General features: G+C 37.2%; 1 protein-coding gene across 10 annotated transcripts in view; it reads right to left on the bottom strand.

Moving 5' to 3' along the window:
• Positions 1-25,738, bottom strand: part of PCLO (piccolo presynaptic cytomatrix protein) — a 315,212-nt gene that overhangs the window by 103,241 nt on the left and 186,233 nt on the right. For all 10 annotated transcript variants that reach the window (XM_068189563.1, XM_068189562.1, XM_068189566.1 and 7 more), the window contains exons 9-10: positions 20,542-20,623; positions 7,803-7,928 (exon numbers count right to left, since the gene is read on the bottom strand). In XM_068189563.1, the coding sequence (XP_068045664.1) occupies positions 7,803-7,928; positions 20,542-20,623 (208 nt within the window). The remainder of the gene's footprint in view (positions 1-7,802; positions 7,929-20,541; positions 20,624-25,738) is intronic.

The following is a 25,738-nucleotide window of genomic DNA, read 5'->3' as shown; positions in this document are numbered from 1 at the left end:
TTCCATAGCTTTAAAAAATTTATAAGTACACCTTAAGTTTTGCCTTCTGCTTTAGATTTAATAAAAAAAGATCCTACAAACTCAGTCCTTACACTGCTCAACTACTTTTAGATGCAAATTACTCTCTAACATCTATTTTAAGTGCTGATTTTTGTTGCAGAAAAATTAAGTATACAGAAATTACATTCTGAGGAGAAACATTACAAACTCATATTACCTGGTTTATCTCATTGAAACTGATATTTTAAGTATACAAGAAGTTTTCTAATCAAGTATCCTTGTAAAACCCCAGGTAGATCATTCTGACACCATAAGGTTAAAATTCCTTAAGCTATAGGATCTATATTTTCTAAAGCAGGGGAGAGTGCTATTTTCTAAGTGTGTTTCAGTCCCCACAAAAGAGATTTAGTAAATAAAGCTGTGCACAGTGTTAGAGTAACCAGCTCTCAATATATTTCTAAGCCAATTGTTTATACTGTAATTATTTCTACTTTCAGTTCTTTCTATAAGTGCCTCACAAGTACTGAAACAATTCTCATTCCTTCTGATAATTCTAATTTCTTTCTCCTATCTTAGCAAAAGGCCAAACAAAACTCTCAGAACAACTCAACTCCTGCCATATTAAGAATGGAATTGAGACCACTGTGAGTGGGACAGCATAGGGAATGGCTAAATCAGCGTGATGAAGATTTCTGCCTTTCTTTTTTTCATTCTAGCAGATATTAGGTTAATTACCACACGTTAAGCGATACACTTCGGCAGAGTGTCCTTTCTACTAACCTTATTTCCCTTAAAAATTGATTAAAAAATATTTAAAGGAATTTTTTTAATATATTGAATGTTCATTGCCATGCTTAACAAGAATAATCCTATACCTTTGATTGTTACCTATGAAAAAGAAGTACAAGGCAGAACAAAATACATGGATGAGAGGAGCATAATTATGTAAGTTAAGATTTACAGCTGAAGGAGGGTATTCTGTTTTTTTTTAAGTCCTTTCTAAAGAGTTTTCAGGCAAAGCTTACAACCAAACAATGGCAATGCCTGTTATTGGATTGGATAGGTTGGATATTAGGAAAAATTTTTTTACCGAATGAGTGATAAAATACTGGAATGGCCTGCCCGGGGAGGTGGTGGAGTCACCATCCCTGGATGTGTTTAAAAAAAGACTGGATGTGGCACTTGGTGCCATGGTTTAGTGGAGGTGTTGGGGCATAGGTTGGACTCGATGATCTTGAAGATCTTTTCCAACCTAATGATTCTGAGATTTATTTTGTGTACATTTTCTTTGATAAAGCCAGTTTCTGCTGGGACAGAGAAACCTGAGCCTGTAGCCCAGGGAATATGTTGAGAGCAAGCTCTCTTCTCTTCTGACCCAGCAGAATAAGCATGGACAGCAAAATAGATCACGAAGACTAACACTCAGAGAAGAGGGTAAAGTTAATACTTTTTTTCCCAATGCAGTAATAGATTAAAGAAGCCGAACTGCAACATGGAAGCGCAGGAAGGAAAGATAATTATTGTTCATTTAAGACTTTATCCACAGTTTTTTTTGAGAATTTTTCCTTCCCTTCTTGTGTTCCTTTTAATTTCGTTTCATAATTTTCCAGCTTCATTTTGCTATCTACTTTTTGCCAGAAATGTAATTATCAGAGGGACTCAAGAAAGGATGCTGGCTCTTCACTGTCTTTGCTTCGTGGGGACTGTAAAATCTCTTTTCACTGTGATGCCCCAATCAATGTTTCCAATTTTAGCTGTCTAAACGGCAAGCAGTGCTCACTACAGTATTTTAAATCTCAGCAAGACCTGCTGCCTATTGTACTTCCCACCAATAAATGACCAACCAGTGACCAATAAAAGATCAGCCAGAGTTACACTTGTGCTCATCTATAACTCAGGGATAAGAGGGAAGTGTGACAAGGGTAGAGAGAAGTATGTGACTTACTGCTTCTGTTCTGGTTTTCCAGCTATTGAGGTGCCCATGACCATTCCAGTCACACTGCATTTTCCAAGCAACATGCAAAGCATGTCTGCAATACGACAAGAGACAGCTTTGATAAGATGGACAGCATTACACCTGTACTGCCTTTGCAAAAGACCTTCTGAAACAGTCTGGCCTTGCTTTTCAGCTTGATGCTATCCAAAGTAGCCCAAAAAGATATTAAACCACTTGTAGAAAATCTGTTAACATTTTCTTTATAATCCTTTCATGGACTGGTCAGTAATCCAGTTGCATCCCACAGTCCTTCTGAGAGGACTTGAGAGAAATCATGTGTTTCCAATGCCAGTAAATAACAGGTTTTAAGATGACAAGGACTTAAAAACTTGAAAAGCTATGATTGAAAATTTATGATCTGAGAACACAGTAAGGGACACATTCCCAGGGCATGGCTGAAGTGAAACAGATTCTGGGCGCTACCTAGCTGTCACCTTTAACTGGAGTGAGAAAGCTACCTGTATTCAAAGATGTCTTTGCCCAGAATTCAGGAAAATCTTTAAACAATGATTCTAATATTCCAATAGCCTCAACCCAATATTGATTATGGGCAGATTAATCTTATTTATACTAGACAACCAAAGTACAGTTAATCATCTCCCACATTCGCCGTCTCCTCTCTGGTTTGTTCATTAGCCTTATTTACATTCTCCTCAGAGGAAGAACTGTAGATAGCATAAATACATTTTTTCTCCATTTAATGCAGACTTCTTTGTGCATGAGGGATTGCTTAAACACCACGAAATGTTGGCTGTCTTTCAGCTTTCATGTGCAGCCTTCCCCAGATTCAAAATTGCTACCAAGGGCTATCATATTTCTTAGTCTCTCATACTTCACTCTCATTTCTGGGTGGTCAGCTGATTGCTATTTTGTAGTAGATTTTCACCTAACAATGCAGCTGCTCTCTTTATCATCATATATGTCCTTATGCCTTTATAATAATTTTCCTTTTGATTAACTGCTTGTTCTGGAAATAATGAAGAGTTGTGCTAACCATACTTGGACACATATAGAAAAGAGTCTCACTGAACCCTGACTTTTTCTTCTCTGCCTTTGAAGAATCTCTCAATATACATTCTTCCATTATGAAGTCTAATGCTTGAAGTGAACTAGGTCAGAAGCCAAAGTCCACACCATGGGTGGGAGCTGAAGAGCATTCTGGTTAAGGCAGGCTTCTGATAGGGCTCCCTGGGTCTGCCTCCTTCTTCCGTGAACTGAAGGTGGGGACCTAGGCTGCTCTCTGATGGAGGTTATCCAAATAGCTCTTTTCTCTTTTCCCATATCATATTTTGCTTTGGGTAAAAATCACTTCCCACTGGTCAAGATGTGGCCCTCCTTTGCCAGGAATAGCATGTTGTTTGGCATACCCTGTTCATCTCATATGTCAGTTTGGTGTGGAAAGTTGCTTGGTGACAAGCAGTGAACATGTTCTCTCTTCTGCCTCCAGATTTGTGAGAAAGTGTTTTTGTTGACACTGTGGCTATGGTCTGTGGATCCAAGAGGTCATAAGCTGTGCTATCCCATGAAAGTCCAAAGGAAGGCTCTAAGTCTCAATCTAAGGAATGATTCTAGTGTTATTTGACCCCATATTAGGGCATTAGAGAGAGTGAGCTCAGTATCAAAAGTCTTCTTACAGAAGAAAATTGTGACAACTGAATGTATAAGAATATGTAAGACTTTGTATTTGAGGGGAAAAGAAACATGAATAAATAGGGATATGAGGAAATAGGCAGACCTCAGTTTCATTTCCTGAAGGCACCTCAAAGTTCTGAGATTGCAGTTTTCTAAAGATGAAAGAGATCTCTCTGGCATTCCCAAACACCCACTCATCTAAAATACTTTCCTGAGGGGAACCAGCCATGAGGCCTGGGAAATTTTCAGCACAATTAAAGGTAATCAACTATTTTAGAAAAGCTGGCCATCTCTTTCTTAGCAGGTGAATCAAAGTCTAAAAGGTGCTGAGTACATTTAAGAACTTATTCTCAATATATAGACTTTGATGCTGAGGACATTGGATGTGCTTTTACCTACTCTTGAAGGAAGGTGGCTCTGACAGGACCCTCACAGTGTTTTCATGAGCAATGTTTCCTGCATACTGAGAAGAGTAATTGTAAATCTAGATCAAAACAAGTGCTAAAGGTTTGGACTGAGGGGAGGGCACCATTAACTAATATCACATCTAAGATGGAACTCTCCAACAGCAGTTCAGTTTCTCTGCTCTGACCTACTTAATAGCTTGAACAGGTGCCATTATCTTTCTGTATCTGTCTTTCTAGCAGGTAGGTTTTTTTTCAGGAAATTCTATTTCAGTATTTTTCGTAAGAGTTTTTGTCTTCACTATATATGATTTTCCTGTTTTTAACCTTGGGAAGATATAATTTAAATGATCCATACATATTAAAAAAAGACATGCACGCATAAGGGCTCAGGACAGGTTAACAGAAGTCTGACTATTGCTGCTGAGTGAGGTATAAGCAAAGGCAGTAAGATCACCACAAATCAAGTTCACCATAAGTTTTTCACCATGCTAGTTTATGAGAATTTCTAGAAGACTGGAAAGTCAGGGAATATCTTCATCTCAGTGAACATCAGATGACCTAACCATTGCAACACAGCTTATCTGGTTGATTGAAAACTTAGAATAAAGACACCTGTTATTCATCAGTTCCCAGGCTCTCCACTCAGCCTGAGGGCATCCAGGAAATTTGTATGAGTAGGTAACACACATAAACATTTCATTTCTGCTCTTTACTCTACGTTCTTCTGTTTCTGAAAAAATGCTGGCTGAAATGCCACTCACTCGCTGGATTCACCAGGTGGAATATAACTGAACTGTTTCTGTCAACACGAGGGGGAGCACAGACACATCTATCAAATTGACACAGTCCTTGCACTTGATGAGCTCAGTGGAATGAGTCTTCCACCTCCAGTTTTTGTTACAGCAATGAGTGATGAATCAGAGATATTTTTGACATTTGAAAGCAACTCAAGGTGAGAGAACTGAGAAGACTGGTATTTGCAGGCAGAACTATAAATAATTTTTTCAGCACTAAGACTCCTCCAAAGCTTTTTAAATAGGCTAAAATTTTATGTTATTCCCTAAGGATAGGAATGCTATCTCTGTGTCACTTATTTATATGCAGTCATACAGAGAGCAGGTAGGAGTTTGTCTTCCTTCATAACCGCAATAAATCCATCTTTGTTTCTTATGCTATTCGTAGGATTTTCAGACTTGACCCAGTGTTTTTAGAATTAGAGGAATTAATTAAGTTGATGGGATTTTTCACTGTGATTCATGTTCTTAGAAAGGCTAATGAGTCAAGATACTAACTTGTAATGACATTAGTATATGTTTACTTGATGACTCGGTTTATACTCTAACTTGTAGTCACACAGCATTTAATCAGGAAAAGTGACTCATGATTACTGAAAAAAAAAGTAATGCATTTACAGATATTGGCATACAAAGATTTCTTTGTTTTTTTCTCTCTGTGGTGTGAGAGACAGCAAATAACTTGAAAAAGGAAAGAAGGCCAGCTTCTATTTTCAGAGATGTTGGTAAGATTAGCAGTCTGGCTGGATTTACACAGATCAATATGAGAGTGATTGAAGATCTCAGTGGATTTTAGCTCTTCTGAGGGGTAGAGGTTAAATGGGCACCAGCCATATTTCCACTAATCCAACCACAACTCACAGTGAAATAGAAAATATTATTTGTTGATCTCTGATAGCCATCTAAAATAACATAAAAATTAAATATAAAGGCAAGACCTAAAGGTAAATGACAGTGAGAGGAAATGTTCTTGTATGCCATAGTCAAAGTGCATTCTGCAGGAAGCATTTTTTCTCTCTGAGAGAACATTTAATACATCAATAATGAAACATATTCTGAGACATTGTGTGGACAAATTCTACAGATGAAGTACAGGGATTTTGATGGAGTTGATTTATGCCAATTTATCCAAGGCTAGGATACTTTTATAAAGGTAGGATCAGAAACATGACTAAACATAGGATGGGAGAATGAAACAAAGGAATAAATATTTTACTGTCATATTCATTTTCCTATAAAATAGGAATAAACCTTCAAAATATATTACGTAAACAGATTAAAAAGTAAATTTCTATGTCAGATTTCTCTTGTAGTTATTGCAAATCAAAGATGTTGTTGATCACGGCTGAAATTAACCAAATATGGTGAGTAAACAACTGTTTTAAACTTAAATTTCCAGAAATTTTCCTGGCAAAATAAACTAAAAGACTACAGATAATTCCAATCTATAATTGCTCATTCTCTTTCTTGAAATGTCCAGTCTTGGGGAAATGTTGAATAACCACATTTTCCTCTTTACTTACTTGGTACTGAAGCAAAGCATGCGTAATCTAGCACAGTTATGAAAGACCTACTTATTTGTATGGAGGGAGCCAAAACAAATACTTGCTTCAAAACACACAAAATTAAGGTCAATTCTTTCACCATTCATGCACAAAAAAGAACACTATTGTATCATTTGATAAGTGAGATACTACCCATTAAAAATTAATATCAGAATCAACTGTATAGGTCACAAAAAATTTTCTTTTTAATTTTCTGTTTAATTTCATTGACATTTTCTTTTTAACTTCATTGCACATTGGGGTTTGTGTCCCTTTGGGGACTTTTTTTGTTGTATACCATTAAAATTTTGGAAAAGAAAACACCAAGGAACTAAAAAGCTGCAGGGTGAATGCAGGTGACACTGTTTTGTAATACCCACAGAATAATTAAAGTATTCCTTGTAAATACATGCTTTAATCAATTTTCTCAGTTTTTCTGCCTGCAAAGTGCTTTTGATTAAATCATTACTTTTTTTGCTTGTTTACCTTTCAGAAAACATATGTGAATTGAATTTGCCTGGAAGAATTATTCTTCTTATTTATCTTCTTTTTTTATTTTACCCTGTGTACATGCTTTTATTTAAGAAAAAAAAAATTAGTTTAGTGAGTTAGAAACAAATGTAATCCTTTTTTGTCTATGGACAGACTGACACTTCAGGTGTAGATTTGTAAAGGATTTGTAAAAGGCAACAAGCAAATAGCTATAAAAAGAGAAAGTTATAAAAAGAAGGTGTCATTTATGTAACCACAGAAATAAATTGCTAGGCAGAATGATCACATTGCAATAATCCTAGGAAATGTATTGATAATGAAGTCAAATTCATTCCACCTAGCTTTGGTAGCCTAAATGAGGATGTGAAGTTGAATGCAGTTTTCCAAAAGCCATTTAAAGGAGGAAGACACTTTCAGAGGTCTAAGTTAGATGAAATAACTGCTTTTCTGTGGATACCTCTTTGTCTCTGTTGCCTGTTGGGGCAGGTTGGATGGTTACCTTAAATTGGACAACTAACATTAGGTATGACTTATAGGGGACTAAGTAAAAAAGTTAGTGCTTGTAACTGGGAGACAACTGGATCTGTTTTATCTGTGAAGTAATTTCAGTGGATACTTAGATGATCAAGAGAGGTTAAAGATTTTCAAAACCTATGTCCATGATATATGCTGATGATATGTGACCATGCAGACAGCACGTTTACACATATTACTGAAGACATGCCCTAATAATGCTCATTGTGACAACTCTCCATGGCCATAGAAGTCATAAAATCACTTTCCATCATTTTTTTTTCTGCTTTAAGCATCATGGAGTTGTAGCTCTCATTCCTTGCACAAGATTGCATCCATTACGCAAGACAAAATGTGTGTTATAAATAATTATAAACTACCAACAGTCCCATGGCTTCATTTTTTAATAATGCATTTATCTTACCTTCTATAAGCTTCCCCGTCTGCTCTGCATTGCCCCCAGGCAGGATCTTGGCAATGTAAGCTCCAATTTCCCCACCGCTTCCTGGAATTTCTTTCCCACCTACAACTCGGATTCCCAGTCCATTGCCTGTGATCAAAAGAAAGAGAAAACTTTGAACAGAAATGAAGCAATGAATAATTCACTGGAAAGAAAGGAAGAGAACAAGTCATCAGAGGTTACTGAAAATGTCCCAGATAACTTCTGTCTGTAGTTGGATGATCAGGGTTAACTGCAGTCACATCTGATTCTCTTCTAAAGACTTAATTTTGGGAAGATCTTCAGCAGCCACTGCATGACTGACAGAATACAAACAACTGAGTTACTAAAAATTGCATTGAAGCTAATCCTATCTTCTGACAAACTATTTGCAATATTAATAAATTTAATTAATTTGCTTGAAATCCATGTGAAGCGTGGATTCAAAGGATGGCTTGCTTTATCACATGCCTACAACATGCATGCAATTTAGCTGAGAAATTATAGTATCTGAGATTTTAGAATCACATAATTATGGAGACATTGACAGAGGTCCTTGAGCTTGCTCTTTCTAGTAGCAAAGCATGTACATTTACATGAACCTATATTTGGCAAATACTGTTATTTTTCTTATTTGCTTTTAATTGACATTGTGCACATCAAAGGATGTGCAAATTAATGGTGGGAAAAGCATGCAATAATTCTGCGTAAAGCATCATTAAATCGCATATTTTCTTCCTTTTTTAAAAAATGCAGAGATAAAAACATTTTCATCACTCATTATTTCAGCTGGAGAGGAGCAGATCACTAGCCTCACTTATGTACAAAATAATGAGTAAAAACAAAAGCTTAAAATATAAAGTAATAAAATAAAATAATAATATGCATTGCCAATTTTTCATGTTATTTTGCTTTAAAAAAAAAAAAAAACAACAAAAACTTCCTATACTAGTTAAACAATTTTTTTCTTTGAAGAAAATTCCATATGCTTTGGTCTGGGAATTAAAAAGCTGATTTACCCACCTTTATTGTAATGGCTAAATATTTATTTTTCAATTGATGAATTTCATAAGCCAAACCTGCTGAGTGATTAGACTAACCAGCTATAGAAAAGTCACCACACCACCTCTTTGCAAGGCTTTGTCTTTTTAGATTAAAGCTTTTCCTCATAATGCTGTTAGTGTTTCATAAGTCAGCCCTGAGTTTGTTTCAGTGCAAGGATTGCCACAGTGCATTTATGACAAAAAAAAGTTTCCACTAGTTTTTGTATCCCAGTTTAACTAAATCTATATACTTTTTTGACTCAGCTTTCCTCATAATTAGATATTTTCCAGTTTGTTTTTTTTTTAGGAAAGTGATTTTTTCTGTTTAATTGGAGAAAACTGTGCTAATATTTTAAGTTAATTACCTTATTTCAGTGCAAATTGGAAATTTTGCACTGGTAAGTAAAGTATATTTTTCCTAACTTGGTAGGGAAAGCAAAACCACCATTCTAAGGATGATGTCTTTTAAAAAATTAGACAGTACAGTTTTTAAAAAGTAAGTACCTCATTGCATAAAGTGAATGCATACACCTATAAAAACATTTAAACATAAGTCCATCCTGAGAATTTAGAAATCCATGTAGAAATTCATTAGAATTTAGAAATTCTCTGCATAGAGAACTTCTGATCAAGCAGTATGGAAAGAGTCATTAATATGTTTATAGACCTAAAGCTCACAACTGGGCACTACTGAGTTCAGCAAATCCAAGAAAAAACTATTCATTGTATACAGCACACACAAGCAAGGCCACAGTATCTTAACTCACACAGTCAACACATGGAATTTTCAATATATCTGTAGGACTGGTTGCTTTTCATCACAGAGGGCAGGAACTCCTCAGAGTTAGGATTTTATCATGATGCACAGTACTGGCATTTCTACCCTCTCACAGGTTATTTGTGACAGAATGGCAGAGAAATAGTTTGTCATATAAACGAGAGTACACTTGATTTCAGAGGCATTCACATGGATACCTAGGGTAGGGAGCTGAAAATCTTGGCTGATATATTTGTTTAGTTTTTGGAGGGTTTTGTCCATAGTACTGTGAATAAAAGAAAGTATTTTCCATGATAATATAAGAAGATTTTTTTATTCCTAGACACTTTGAAAGGGCTTGTAGTTTTATGTTTGCAGTTTTTAGAGTCAAATGTATGACTGACCTTATGGATAAAGTAGAGGTATGCTTGTTAAGGGACAATCGCAGGCGTTGGTGAGTGTGTGTGTGTTTGTTGCAAAAACACTACTAGAACAATATTTAAATGACAAATTAAATTTAAATTAAGGTTAATTACAAAACCTTCATTCCTGGTAGTCACAATGAACAAGCTACTTTTCACCCAGTGAGGTCTAAGTGCTCTGTTCTGGCTGAGAAAGAAATATTGCTTGGGTCTTTCTGTATTTTCTCCTGTAAAGATGGGATTTCAAGCCTATTTATATTTTATCTATTGAAAATATTAAGCTTACTACTTCTGTTTGAAATGACATTGCCCAGTTTATAACCTTGAATGCAGATAGTTTAAAAATACCCATCATATGCTTTCCTCAGACCTATTTTCCCTTGTTTTTGTTGTTGTTTTTATTTTTTAATTTTGAGTCTTAATTTCTATCTCTCAGGCTATTTTGATATAACCATACATTCATCTTTCTCATTTAGATTTTCAGATTAATGAACTTCTGTTATCTTTAGAAGTCACAGGACCAGTAAACCATCAGAAAGCAAATCACTGTGATTTGAATAAGAGAAGACACCTTTCTGAATTATGGATATTGATTTCCATGGAAAATATATTCAGGAAAGCATCTCTTCAAAGGGAATTTTACACCTAGAAATCCAATCCTTTTTAGGGCACTTCAAAGCAAAAAGACTGGTAATTAATTAAAACTGCTTTTACTGATCTCCCAAGGCTGTGATCCTACTCTCCCATCTAATCTTAACTAAAGCTTTAAGATGGAGCATGTTAAGCTAAAAAAAACCCACCCCAAAACCCTACCCCACCCAAACCAAAATATATAAAAAATATATAAAATACTAAACTTTGACAAGGTTGATCATGCAACTAAATGGCTTTTATACATTGATAAACACATTAAAAAAAGGATACTAAAACACTAAAGTTAGCTTGTAAGCCTCTGATTTATACAGCTAGACATATGAACAATCAGAGTTTGAAACTTTAGGTCACCTGCCCAGTGGATGATAGGAAGGTGCTGGATGTATTTTTCCTGGATTTTACTATGCTTTTTGATGCTGCTCTCACAGCATCCTTATGGATAAGCTGCCCAGCTGTGAGATGAGTGTGTTCACATTGTTCTTGGTGAAGAACTGGCGGAAGGGCAGAGCTGAAAGGATTGTAGTGAATGGAATGACATTTGGCTGGGGACTGGACACCAGCAGTGCTCTTCAGGGATCAATTCTTGGGCCAGGTTTGTTCAATATGTGTGTCTAAAGTCTGGATGCAGGAGTTGAATGCACCACTAGCACGTTTGCTTATGACAAAAACTGGGAGGTGCTGTTGACTCCCGTGGCAAACAAGAGGCCTTTTAGAGGAATCTAGATAGACTGGAGCATTGGGCGGAGATTAATGGGATGAAATTTAGCAGGTGGAAATGCTGGATCCTGGACCTCTGACACTGGACACAAGTGTAAGTGGGGAGAGCGATGTAAATCAGAGAGGGATCCGGGGGTGCTGCTCAGCTGCAGATCTGAGTGAGTCAGCCAAGGGGACAAACCCTGTCTGGGGTGGCATCCAACACAGCATCACCAGACAGTCAAAAGAGCTGATTGTCCACTGTGTCCAGCACTGGTTCAGCCTCACCTTGAGTACCTTGTACAGGTCTGGGCCCCACGATTTCAGGAGGATTGCCAAGGTCCTTGAATGTCTCTGAAGGAGGGAAATGAGGCTGGTGAAAGAGCTGGAAGGAATATTCGGTGAGGAGAGTCTGAGAGAGGGTTTGTCAAGTTTGGAGAAAAGACTGTGAGAGGCAACGTCGTTGCTCTCTACAGATTCCTGAGGAGGGGAAGTGGAGAGGAAAGGGCTGAGCTCTTCTCCCTGGTATCCAGTAATAGACCTTGTAGGAATAGTTCAAAGATGTACCAGGAGAGATTTAGACTGAGAAGGCGGTCAAAGAATGGAACAGGCTTCTGTGAGAGGTGGTAAATGCTCCATGCCTGCCAGGGTTTAAGAGGCTTTTGAACAATGCCCTTAACTACTTTTACTTTTCTTCCACCTTGAATTGGTCAGTTGCTAGACTATAAGGTTTTTGTAGGTACCTTCTGACAGAAATACTGTATTTTGTATTTTTTATTTCATTGTGTTCCATTTCATTGTGTTCCATTCCATTCTGTTCTATTATGTGCTAGCAAAGACTTCAAGTGCTTAATAACTGCAGAGTTATTTTTGTGAGAAATCCATATTTGGAAGAAAAAATATTGAATGGCCTTCTTTGCTTTTTGGCAATTAACCAACTCTGTGACTTTCAAAAGGACATTTCCCATGTCATTTCATATCCTTCCACACACCATAAACTGTTTCAGTGATGTGTACTCATTACATGTACACAGGCACACACACACACACACACTTATATATAAATATGTATATATATATATATATGATCAGTAACCAAAAACCTGACATTAATAAATTCGGTCACCGGTGACTTGACAAGCATTACAGCAAATGCATTTTTAAAATTCATCACTCTTTTTTCCTTATTTTCACCATGAAGTTCTTTCTGTCCCTTTAGATATATTCATACTGAACTTCTGTAGCTCAAAGTGTCTCAAACACTATGAAATCCTATCTCCTTGTATCCTTCATTGTGTCACAGTAGCAACACGACAGAAAGACTGTAATTTACTTTGCTGGAATACGCTGACTATAACCTGAGCTCTTCAATTACAATTCTTTTTTGTCCTTTATGGAGATAATAAAGATCAGGCTGTTGCCAGTCTGCTGCTGTTGCTCTCAGGACACAGGGAAGATCATGAAATCTTACCATCTTTTCATTGCTTTGCTGAGCAGCTCCATTATAGCCATTAGAGTTTAAACAGTTTAGATTTCCTGGAACCATTTCAGCATCCAAGCAATTATTAGACTTGCCTTTACAAACAAATGCTTATAACCCCTTACATAAGTTAAAGGTTAAAGGAAAGGAAGAAAAAAAACAGAGCAGCAAAAAACTGAACAACTCAAGGTCCAGTAGGGTTTTACTGGTGTTGACGGTCCTGATTTTACACAAACATGAAAATTAATTTTCCAGGGATGTTTTCTCTCATGAAAGTAAATAGCATTCCAGCAGCAAATGCAAGGACTGATTATGTTTAATCATCATACAGGTCCTATGCAGTAGCAACAACTTAAACACATGCAGGAGAATGCTGGCATGTGACCCAGAAGCTCTGTGCAAACATTGTTCATGTGCTAACTCAAGCAAATATTTCTTCTGGGCTAAATTTTGGAAATATGAAACCATTTGTCTTTCTAATGATATAAGCAAAGAAAGCAAAGAAACAATTAGATGTACAACAGATTTTCTGTAATCACACGTGTTTGTGCAAATTGGCATAGGAAACTCTGAGTGTCAGCAGCAATCTGATTTTTGTCACAGTTAGAAATAGAGCTATATGAATTTTTAATACACTTTTAAGTGACTTAACTTTAGGATAGATATTAAAAAGTGCTATTGCTTTTGATTTTTAAGAGCCTTAAAGTATACCCTTCAAGATGGGAGCTGAAACTCACTATTTCTGTAAACCCATGGTAATTTTAACACCTTCAGATATTGTGTGCTTTGAAGTTGAAACTATACAGAAGTAAAATGGGAAAATGGAAATGGGCTTAAACTGCAAAATTCATGGCTACAACACCTATCTTTGAGTAGGTTGAAATGGGAGATATGTTTATATTTCAAAATAGAGATTAAGTGTTGTGTTTCAGATCCAGGAGCCAATGCACAGACTTGTCAAAATATGTTTTTCATCTCTTTCTAATACTATAAAAAATCCCCCAAACCAGAACAAAACCATAATGGTGAATTAAGGCAAGGAAGTACAAGGGTGTTTGTGGTCAAGGTCTAATGGTAGAAAATGCATGAGAAGAAAGTATGCAAATGAGACATTAGGCATGAAAGACTTTGCAATGTACCAATGTACCACGTTAGAGCAATGATCAAACAATGTGAAGCCTTTCAACACTATTTGGCTGTGAACCCAGACAGAACATACCTTCCTTCTCTGTTCATTTACTAGACATTATCTCCTCATTCCTTCTCCAGCCTTATCTAGACCAGACATATGCTAGGGTGCTGGTAGGCCCTTATCTGCTGGAACAATTTTACACCCTGTTCCATTGTCTGTATGGAACAGAAGACTCAAACACATTAAAAACATCCATTACTTCTCTTAGAAAGGTCAGAGTTAAAAGTACCATGAAGAAATGCAAGCTATTTATTTAGACATTGTAGTTGTGATAAAGGAGTCTCTAAAGTCTGGAGAGCAGAGTGAAAGGAAACATGAAAAAGCAAACAAAACCAAGTTAACTCAGGAACTTAAAAACAGCAGAAAAAATAACATGTAAAATAAAATCCAGCCTAAATTTTTATTTACATTGCTATTCCTATGCAATTCTCTGGAATTCACAACATGGTGATCCACATCAGAGGTTGGTTATCTACATAGGTACAACATTTTCAAGAGTGTCCTCAGGAGAATTGTTTTGGTATTTCTAAAAAACTAGTTTCAATGAAGTTGTTTTCTAGAAACACAATTATATCTACTCAGCTATTGCATTTCTTGGCCATTGGCAATTAAGGCATAAAATACCCATTAAGTCAAATCAGAAGCTGATGAAATTCAGATATATTGCAGTTGTTTTAAGAGCACAGCATTGATTTATATCAGCTGTGAATCTGCTTCATGCTGATGTGCACACTGGTTATCATCCTGAAGGGTCATAAAGTGTTTTATGAATTAGTTTCTTGAAGCATTTATCACATCTACTTGAAAACAAGATCAAAGTCTCTTCTTTTTGGACAATCGGTCACATCAGAATCTATGGTGCCATCTATGGTAGACTGTATCTTTAAATCTATAAAATCCTTTGTAGGTACTGAGTTTCATCTGTGTTTACTGATAGACACCAATGGCTCAAGAGGTGCCACTGACTGACAGCTGAACCTTCAAGGAAATCTGAGGGCTTGACTGAACTCTAACAGTCAGTGTTGCAGTGATCTGTTTATGCAGACTTTTCTGCATGACAGCTATGAAAAAAAAATGGAACCTTTATATCCAGTAGACACATTGCCCTCTCAATTACCTCTACTCAAAATCTTCAACAAAAGTTCATATACTGAAATATACATAAACAACTGAACTGCCAAAAATATTTCATGGAAAGTATTTTAAATACACACCTCAGTGCTTTTCAAATTAAAATAATTTGGAGACAAGAGACATAAATATGGAATATATGGTGTCTGTACCTCTACAAAGTGTTTCTAACACAGAGAAGAATTTGATTGTTTTTATTTAGAAAGGGTTCGCGGCTGCGCGTTACTTTTCTCAGCCCCGGTCAGCTCTCGAGCGCCCGGCTTAGGCGTCTCAGCAGATGCAACAAGGTTTAACGGTACTGAGTTCTTTCTGAAATTGATATTAAGACAAAACCAGATATCTCTCTGTCCTTTTATTTCCAGTCCTGTCCTCATTTACTACCATGTGACTTCCCAGGAAAATCTCTGGTGCAGCCTGACTGTAACAGCTCAGTCCCTTTCTGTTTTATGGGTTTTACCTTCTGTGTCATGTCTCTGATAAGGAAGGAGTGTTTGAGGGAACGATGACAATTGATTAGGGATTAAGTCCTTCCCCAGTGACAAGGGAATATTAGAGGAGGGTATTACTTTTTTGTGCAAAGTATTATCTCATTTGTTTCCAACATTAAATGAAAGAAGTAGGATAGGTAATCCTCTAAGAGTATGAGGACAGAAGGTGGGTTGCAGTTCTCACTCTGACTTCTCACATTGAACATAGAGTGTGACTATATTTAACATGTTTTGAATTGATTACTAATCACATATTTGTTGCACTTTAGTATTTTGCTGTAAGAACTAATTTTGCTGAACTTGCAGGTGAAAGAATCCTAAATATACAGGGTTGTTTATTTAGAGACTGACTGTAGTAGTGAGGTCTTGATATAGGAAAACTCTCTGAATTCCCTTCCTCTCCATCCAGATAAGCACTGCATGAGCTGGCACACTGCAGAAGTGTAGTATTGCTTGCAGGAATTAGCAATCCTTATGGAGAGTATGAGGCATTTCTGACATGTGTACAGCATTACAGCTACCCTGTAATTCTACTTGCCATTTCACTGACATCACTGCTGAGGTAGAGATCAGGGATGCAGTCTTCTGCCCACCATCTATTTCACTTCTTTGCTCCACTACAAAGTTTGCAGATTTTTCTGAATAGTTTCTCTGCCTCTTGCCTTTTTTTTTTTTTTTTTTTTTTTTTTTTTACCAGAATTGAAGAGGATGTTCCTCAACACAGGCAGTCTGGCTGCTCAAAGGTACATTTTTTTTTCCTGGAAACACAGAGAATCCCTCATTTCAAAAAGGAAGAATTACTTCTGACTCAGCCTATGTGAGGTAAAGGAGTAAAAATTACCTTTGACTGAGTGCACTCATTGTACCTATAGACCTACTGAGATGCGTCTGCCTTGCTGGATTTTCCCCCCAACTTTGCCTAAACAGCTTCCTGATCAGGAATAACACAATATAAGTTATCTTTGCAACATTTCCAAAGGTATTGCCAGTGCTTTCCCTACCTTCAGTAGCCATATCCTTAATTCACTTTTTCAAATATAATGATGGCGTGATAAAAAACAGAAGAGAAAAATCTGGCAGTATAAAACAGCACTTATGCTGCTCTGCTAAAGAATCCAAAAGGAACAAGGCACTCTCAGTGAAAACAAACAGTGAGTTTCTGGAGCATTAAACACTGCTATATTATCATTCACTGAGTGCTGCCCTCATTGATTTGGCACATTAGCACATCCGTGATGCCAATTCTTCTCCCTTTTATTTTTCTTCTTAATTGCAAGTTATTAATCAGTCTTTATTAACCAGAGTAAATTCTTGGAAATTCCTTCACACCTCTCAGCATTGTCTGATGAAGGGACACTGCACATCTCAAAAAGTAGATTGAATTATCTAGATTATGACATATAATAGAGAAACAAAGCAGCCAGTGAGCAAGTATACATCTTTTTTCCATTCAGCACTACTATTGTCTTGCCATCACAATTTTGGCTGGGTTCCTCAATCCTCAAACACCTCATTCACATGCCAAAATTCACATTATATGCTTCAGTGTGCAAAATTATGCCAGGTTATGTAAGAGGCATCAAAGGCATCTGTACCTCAGAGTCAGTTCTCATTAATCAAGAAAGCAAATAAACCAAATACATGTACACATAATATGTACTGGAAAAGCCTGAATTTTAAAATTTTTGGGATTAGTCTTATTAGTGATATTCAGAATGTGACAATTTTTGGATTCATAATCAGGCAGCAAATTCTACTGTGGTAAGATTATGATAAAACCTGTGGAATTCAAGTTATAATGGTGGTATTAGGATGAAATCTTTCCCTACAATTACAGCTGCTGTGGTAGAGTTGGTTATCTGGGCTGACCCAGTACACTGAATCATTAATGCCCAGGTTGGCCCAAGAACTTCAGTGAGATGAGATAATGGGCTGAAGCACTGGCCAGTTTCTCAGCAAAGCAGCAGGTCAATAGTTACAAGAATTCTCCAAGTGGGAATTTTGTACAGTTTAGAACACTTCCCTACCTAACTCCTGCTGTGCACACTCCAGTGAAGATACACTAATTGTACACTGAAGGTGCGTTCATGAATCCCCTGAGGAGAATCTGGCAATCCCAGGCAGCTCCTGCTTTAGAACTAACCAAACTGCACATAGATCATTTAAAAAATAAGTATAAACTGCTCTTGCATGTGCAGAAATGATCACATAGGAGAGGCTTTTGTGAATAGCCAAGACAGAGGAGGTTCAGTATGTACTGTGAGGAAATCAGAGACAATGGATGGTGCTCACACTTTTGTGGTCACCCAGGACCACAGGCCAGCTGGCTTGTAAGAATCCAGCAATACAAAAGTTCAGCTGAAGATGCTACTCAAAGGGTGGTTTCAACAGTGGCTGTTCTCTTGGAAAGATCTGACTCCTCATGTGAGCTTTACTGAGGATTGTGGTTTTTAACATACACACTTCCTGTGTTTATGCAACAAGTGTAAATGCAAATAAAATGAGTCAAAACCTCATTTTGGTACTTTTGATAAGAAAGAAGGGCAGGGAGAAAGGAAGAGCAAAAAGAAACAATGGGAACAAATAAAAAAAACCAAAAAAAGTGAAATAAACCAGCTGGGGAAGCAATCAGACATGCAACCTAGATGAATATCCAAAACTCTTGCAGTGAGATAACTGTAATGGTATAAAAGTATATATATTTTAAAATTTGCCAATATTTTAAGTAATTTTTGCTGCATAATATAATTCTATGTCTTCCTATGGTTAATAATCATTGACTGGTTAATAAAAACAGATGTTTACTATTAATTTGCAGATAATGTTTAATAAAATTTAATTCTTCTTAAAACCATGTGCCCGTCTCTGGTAGAGGTCATTTGGAAAGCTGAAGGCTAAGCATACTGCACTGCACATTTGAAGAGAGTTTTCACATAGTTAAATCGAGAAGAGAAGAGAAGAGAAGAGAAGAGAAGAGAAGAGAAGAGAAGTACATAGTCAAGGAGTTATAGTACTTCAAAGATGTATAAGGAGTAAAAACTACAACTAATTCTGTTTCAGGGCCACCCTATTCTACCTTTGGCTCTTTTCTGTACAATTTCCATTTAAGCCTTTAAGTATTTGTAGGGAAATCTATGTATGCATCATGCAGGAATATATCTGTGCAGATCTCCAAGCATGTATCTGGACTAAAACACAAAAATATGACTGCAGCTTGTAGACAAAGCCAAGCCTGCTTTCTCCAATTAGAATTTAAGCACAATATTATACAGCTGTAGCAGTGAGCAATCCCAGTGTGGGCTATATAACCTTATCAGGACTCTGAGTAAATTTTTGATCCTATGTGACCTCATTTGTGCAAGGCATTAGTCAATGAGACCTCACTATCTACACCTTGGGTTGGCTCATTACTGCTCACAAGGCATTTTCCCTGAGGCACAATATGTTGCTATGAGTGTCAGCATGAGAGTTAGTCAAGAATTTGGAACAGGCATTTCCCACTGCATAAGGGTAAGTAATTTTACATAGGAGAGCAGGCTTCAACAACACTAAATCACGAGCTTTACAGTTGCGTGGCTGTAATTCCTCTTATTTCTGAGTAAGACAGCAGCTTGGATCACAGCATTACTCATCAGCCCACAGGGCAAAGATCCCTACAAGGATGCCAAGGAGTTCCTGCGGACTGGGAGGGCCTGGAGCAGCACAGGCTGACACACAGCAGAGCTGGCAGCTCTTTTCAGGTTGGGCTGTGTGGGTGGAGGGGTCTTTCTGCAGCCTGAAATCATTGGGGGGTGTTACGCTGACTAACAAGAAAATACCTCATAATGCATACAGAACATTCATTTAACACTCTAAATATGAGGTGAGTACTGAGGATGGAAATTATCAAGACTTTACTGCCAGAAACACTGTGAAAACAATATTTAGCAATTCAAGTAAGTTCATGCCACTTTCTACTTAATGCTCGAGGGAACACGAGGGCTGGCAGTTGGTAATTACTTCTGTGCAGAAACAGAGTTTGATACACACTATTAGAATCTTTTAAACAAGTTATAAAAGAAAGTCTGATGGTTTTCATGACAAAATCATTTAAAGCATCTGCCTCTGAAAGAACAAAACCAGTATATTGAAATAACTTTGAGTTCTATATCAGTATTAGATGTGAGAAAGGGTGCAATTCCAGAAGCTCAGACAGACAGACCCTACCTGTGCCAGGTCCTGTAACTGGCAGCCTTTTACAGTTTGACACATGAAAATATCACACTGCATTCCAGCTCTCAGCCTGGGAGGTGAAGGAACATCACCTCTGCCACTTTCATCTCCTTGGCAAGCAGACTCTGACTCAAATGAACATTTGTGTCAGTGTTAGGGAAAAAGAGAATAAATCCGAAGCCCTGTAATAAATGTCTCCATGTGAAGATATCACAGAAAAATGGGATCTGATTGGTCTCCTAACCCCCTCTATGGGGGGAGTGGGGGGGAGGAGGGGCTGGGGGGAGAGTTCCAGAACAGAAAGAATAAAATTCTCAGTTCTGTACATGTTGAACACCTACACAAGATTGTTTTCTAAGGACTCATGCAGAGAATATAGAGTTACATAAAAAGCAACAGCAAAACAGACTGTTCATATGGATAACACAACAAAATTTCCTGTTTTAATGTCTGTATAGCTTATATATCTTGAACAGATGTCGTGACCTTTTTCATGCACTGCTGCTTTCTTTTATAGACAAAGAGCAAGATTTAAAATGACCACTGAATTTCCTGCTGCATAGACACAGGGACTTCTTTTAATACTGGAAATCTGTTGTATAATTCATGCTAATCAAATTAATTATCATGTCTGGTAGAGGATTTTTACCTGAAACTGTGTGATCCTTTGGGTCTCTCAGTAGTTTGAGCCTTGTATGAGGGAAAATGTACTGCAGGGGCTTTCCATTTATCTGAGGAACACAAATATGCATGTCATAAAAAGATAAACCAACAACGATTGCATAAATAATTTCAGACAGTTGAAACACAAACAAGCAAACAAACTTATTTCATCCAGGGGAATATCACAACTTCTCAATTCAAAAACTCTCTCAAGTTTGGAGACATTTGTCAGACTGCAAATTCCCTCTGTGGGGTAATGAGTATTTGCTTCCATAACTCCAGATTAATTTCAAATATATCTTTAGTTCTGATTTTTCTGAGTGACAAGAAGGTGGTCACTCTCTTCTGTAGCTTCTTTTAACCTTAATCCTTTATTCAAGCAATGTTTAACATAAGAAAGAAACAAAACATTAATCCTGTATTTTTCATAAAATTCTTTTCTTAGACACATAAACAAAATGTGAGTTTAATGTGTTACCATCCATGAGTTACTGCTTTAATTTCAGCAAAACCACATGGTCCAATGTACCTCTTGTTTTCAAATTCCAAAAGACATTTGAAAGACCCAAACTAAGACTCATAGGACTACATTCTGTATGAAAATGAGCAACATTTACCTGGGCTTATCCTAGACCACATGAAAGCTGAAAGTAATGCTCCCCACAACAGACTCTAAAGAGCCAGCTTTCCTGTTGAAATGATCCCACCTGCCCCATGGTTTGGGCATAGGAGGGGCCAAGCTGCAGGGACTCACCCACCTTCCAGGTGTGATTGCCCCGAGCCCACACCAAAATGCCTCTGCAGAATGTTGGTTGCAACACTCCCCTCACAGACATCACAGCTCCCCATTTTGCCTGCAGTTTTGGTCTTTTGGTAACAAAGCTGAACTCATCACTTCCCTGTCTCTGCACATCCAAGTTCCAAGCCTGGGCAATGCACCCGGACCAAGAGGAGGGAGCATGACTGTGCCTGCTCCAGGATGGGACCTCAGGGAGCAGCCTCAAGGAGCCAAGGGGACAATACTATCCAGCATGGCAATGCAGCAGCTTGAGTGCATCAGCAGCCTGCTGCCAAGAGTTTATTATTATTATTTATATTTAAGTAGCATTTAAAGGGATTAAGCTCCTCCTGAGCCAAGCACTTCAAACATAGTTCTGCCCTGGAGAGTTTATGAAGTAAATGGATAGCACACATAAATGATGGGAAGGGAAACTGAGAAGTCAAGAGACTTGCTCAGCTCAATCCCACAGTGAGCAGAAGAGTTTATACATTTGTTGTCATAATTTAGTTACTTATCCAGTGAATGATGTTGCATCTAGAAAACTCAAATCCTCCCATAACACAGTGAGAGTAATATTGACTGTAATTAATGTCAGATATAAAGGAGATCGTGGATTTGGTAGCGGACAAGTGCTCCAGAATAAATCAGAACATGAGATCAGGCAGACATTTGCATTTATCATGGAATTTTGTCAAACATAGAGTCTAATACTACCAGGAGTTATAAAGTTCCACGAGGCTTTCACACTCGTTAATGGCTAGGGAGAGTGTTATGCTTTTAATGACACTGTCAGAAATGCCAAGTTTTATATAACAATAAAAGTTACATTCTGCAAGTTTTATATAACAATAAAAGTGATGAATTTGTCAAAGGTAGCTTATATAAAATTGTAAGAAAATGGAAAGAATGTATCTATTTTTATTTTGAATTAAATAAAAAGTATGAAATATTGTTTACAAGAAGTTTACAAACACATTTGAATAGATCCTTAGCTGGGATCCATTTTTTGTGGGAGGAATTCAGTTTAACTGAGGAACACTGCAGCTCTTAAACTTCAATTCATATTATTTTACTTATCTTCTTTCACTTTTTTTAAATAAATAACAATCCAAGAATATTCAATGCCATATTGTACGTGACTGCTAACAAATGCATCAGAAAATATAGACTGTCTCCTTCTTTAGCCTATTGCTTCCTCATTACTTCCAGAATTTTATGAGAAGAATACATCTTTGTGATTCATATAGGTTTCAATAAAAACATTGAATTTTATTAGCATCCAGGGTAGTATATTATTCTTTTATGGTTGGTGGGTATCAGTACTTAAATGAAACATGTCATTAGGCATTTACTTTCAGACCAGTACATTGCTGAAAGCGACAGAACAAATAGGAAAAAGGTTGCTGTAAATAGATAATACCAAGAGCAATTACATTGTTCTTGATGCTTTTCTTTAATCATTAGTGAGCATATTTATGTGAAATTTACTGGAATATTTCAAAACCTGTAATACACACATTATTCTGAGATTAATCTGAAAATTTACTAGAATATTTCAAAACCTGTAGAACACAAATTATTTTGTGTTTCCAATTGTTCACACCTTCTTAATTCCACTAAAGTTGGTTTCCCTTCACCTGAATATATGCCAGGAATCCCTTCTAGCTGACTCTTCCCCAGTTTCCCCAGTGAAGACAACGAGGGGCCCCAGTAAAGCCACACAGCTGTGGCCGTGGAAATCCGAACTGGTGCAGAGGGGCCATCCTTCCACTGCACAGCTGCAGGAGTGGAGAACATGTAAGTCCACAAGCCCAGATTTAGGTCACAGGGCAAAAGTTGACTTGATCCCACATATCTGCTACAAACCCCAGAGGATTCTGCCATCTGTCCCTGTCATGAAGATCCTTCCTCACCTCTTTGGGAGCATTCAGTGCACTTGATTTGTAGTTCAGTACTGGCATATCATCGTCTTCCTCAGGAAATGTAAGCTCTGGTCATGTCTTTCATGTTATTAGTCAGCTCAAAGGCCATCCAAAAATGGAATGAATGGGAAATAATTGTGCTGGGAGTTTCTAAGACTGCTACAGAAGATGAATTTAAAAATGCATTTAATTTCCTGTTGTCTTTAAGTGTTCTTTCTGATAAACAAATACTATGGAAGCCTTATAAAAGGAAAAGTATAAGTTAAAGAGGATAATCAAGAAGAAAACATTTCCCCAGTGCTGTGTTTCAGTTTAAGAAATAAAATTCATTAACTGTATTTTAATTTTTCAGGCCACAGCCACACATGTAATGTATCAACTGCTTTGGATTGGATCATCAAAGTCTTTCCTGGCTTTTAATGTTGCAGCACCTCCCCTTCAGGTGTTAGACAGGGTCTGATAAGGTGACTCTCAGCAGCTACAGTTGGTTGTTGTCCTCCAGGAAATACCATTTTCAAGGGAAACTTTACCTGAGGTAGATATCCAGGAACAAGATGTTGGATGTTCAAGGGGGCAGGTTAGGCAGTATCCATCTTAATTTCTGAATACCACAGGTACTTGAATGAACCTCTAAATTGCCTCTGTGCAGAGCACAAATATTGAGTTGTCTCGAAATCCTCAGGTGGAAAGTTCTTTCTGCTGATAGATCCCCAGTGATGGAGATAATTTGCAGAAGACACACTGAATAAAAACTTAACAAATACAATGTTCTTGCTTATTAATAAATTGCAGAGTGAGTTGCATTTTCTTCTGCAATTAGGTAAATTCAACACTGACCTTTGCTCCAAAAGTTATTCTGGTGTGCAGAGAGAAAAACATTTCTGAGTGACTAAGAAATGAGGCACTGTCAGCTAAATTCCTTTGTGAATTGCACTGAGGGGGTGGCTAACAATCCACTCTTTAGATTAAATATTTTAACAATTACACTAAAGTTGGAAATGTCCAATTTCTCATCATATTTCCAGGGAATCTCAACCACAAAATGCCCCCCCCAACCAAGTCTCTAATAGAAAACAGTTTACTGCAATTTAAAATAAATTCTTCTTGTTAGTTGGAAAACAATCAAAACTAAGTAGGTGGGCTTCAAAAATGTGGAACAAAAGTTTGCAGGTAGCCTTCTGTATCTTTGTCACATTGGTATTTTCTCATTTTAGGCTCAATACTCACCTTAGGACCCATTTTTTCATAATTTCTAAATATCCAAGTGTCCCTACCAAGGCTGGATTAAATTTCAAGAAAATGGTAATGACACATGAATAAAATAGAAAAGCATATAATTTTTAGGGTGTTTAGAAATAGGGGATTGTATTCAAAAGGTTTCATGTCTAGGACCCTTGCCTTCTTTTTGTGGTTAGAAAACTGTTGCCTAAGTGAACTGATGGCAGTATACTGGTATTATAATGAGTTTAGGATTTTATTATTCATTTAGGGCTTAAAAAGACCCACCTGTGATGACTGGAGGTATTTAAAACCCCTCACTGAAAAACTACTTATAGCCTCTGAATTTACTCTCATTGACAATGCCCTTGTCATTAACTTTTACTGCCCTGGCACCTCCTCCTCCTGTTCTTTCCCAAACTATTTCTAACAGCCAGTTTAGTTCAGGACATGCAAATAATTTTCACAGAAAATAATAAGAAAAAGAACTCCATGTCAGGAGGCTTAAAGAGAGGTTGCTGGTGAATTGGCAGTGACTAAGGAACTGTTGAGGTCAACAGCAATCAGTGGGAATTCTACAACAGATTATGTATTGATAAGGTTTTACCCTCCTCAGGGAAGCAGTCCAGAATCAATACATTGGGAAATGGCTATTAAGATATTCAACTGAACTGCAATTTAACATGATTCCAGAATACTCAATAGCACCACAGAAGTTGCTATAGAAACAAATATATTTTAATATTTATAATACAGCATGTGAGCTTAATCTCCTAGGCTATAAGAAATCCATGGAAACCTGGAGATTCAGGGTTGTCACTCCACTGCATTCTTGCTTCAAAAGCTCAGGGTTGTGCTTTATTTATTACCTTTGGTTGTACAGGCTCTGTGGGATGTACTCAAGCAGTTCTGATTTCATCTAGTAAGAAAATTGATATTTCACACATGTGAATCAAAATTTTCTGGAATATATCTATTGCAGTGGTCATTCAAATATTTAATTTTTTTTTTACAGAGAATATCATAAAATAGCAAATTTAGAGCCAACAAGGGTATTTGGAAACACTGATTACAAACAGATTAGTGCTATTGATGCAAATTATTCTTTCTGTGGCTGGTTTGAGCTCAGTAAGGGATATGAAGTGTGTTGTAATTGCTTAACTCCTTTGCTAACCAGAAAACTTCTCTCCTATCTGATTTCAGGAAATCATCTGCAGCAAAGGAAGCTCTGGGTGAAGGTGGATATGTTCAGATGGTTCTGG

Source organism: Anomalospiza imberbis, chromosome 5 (genome assembly GCF_031753505.1).
Source record: "Anomalospiza imberbis isolate Cuckoo-Finch-1a 21T00152 chromosome 5, ASM3175350v1, whole genome shotgun sequence".
NCBI lineage: Eukaryota > Metazoa > Chordata > Aves > Passeriformes > Viduidae > Anomalospiza > Anomalospiza imberbis.
Note: the sequence above shows the minus strand (reverse complement) of the source record. Positions and strands in the feature narration are given on the sequence as shown.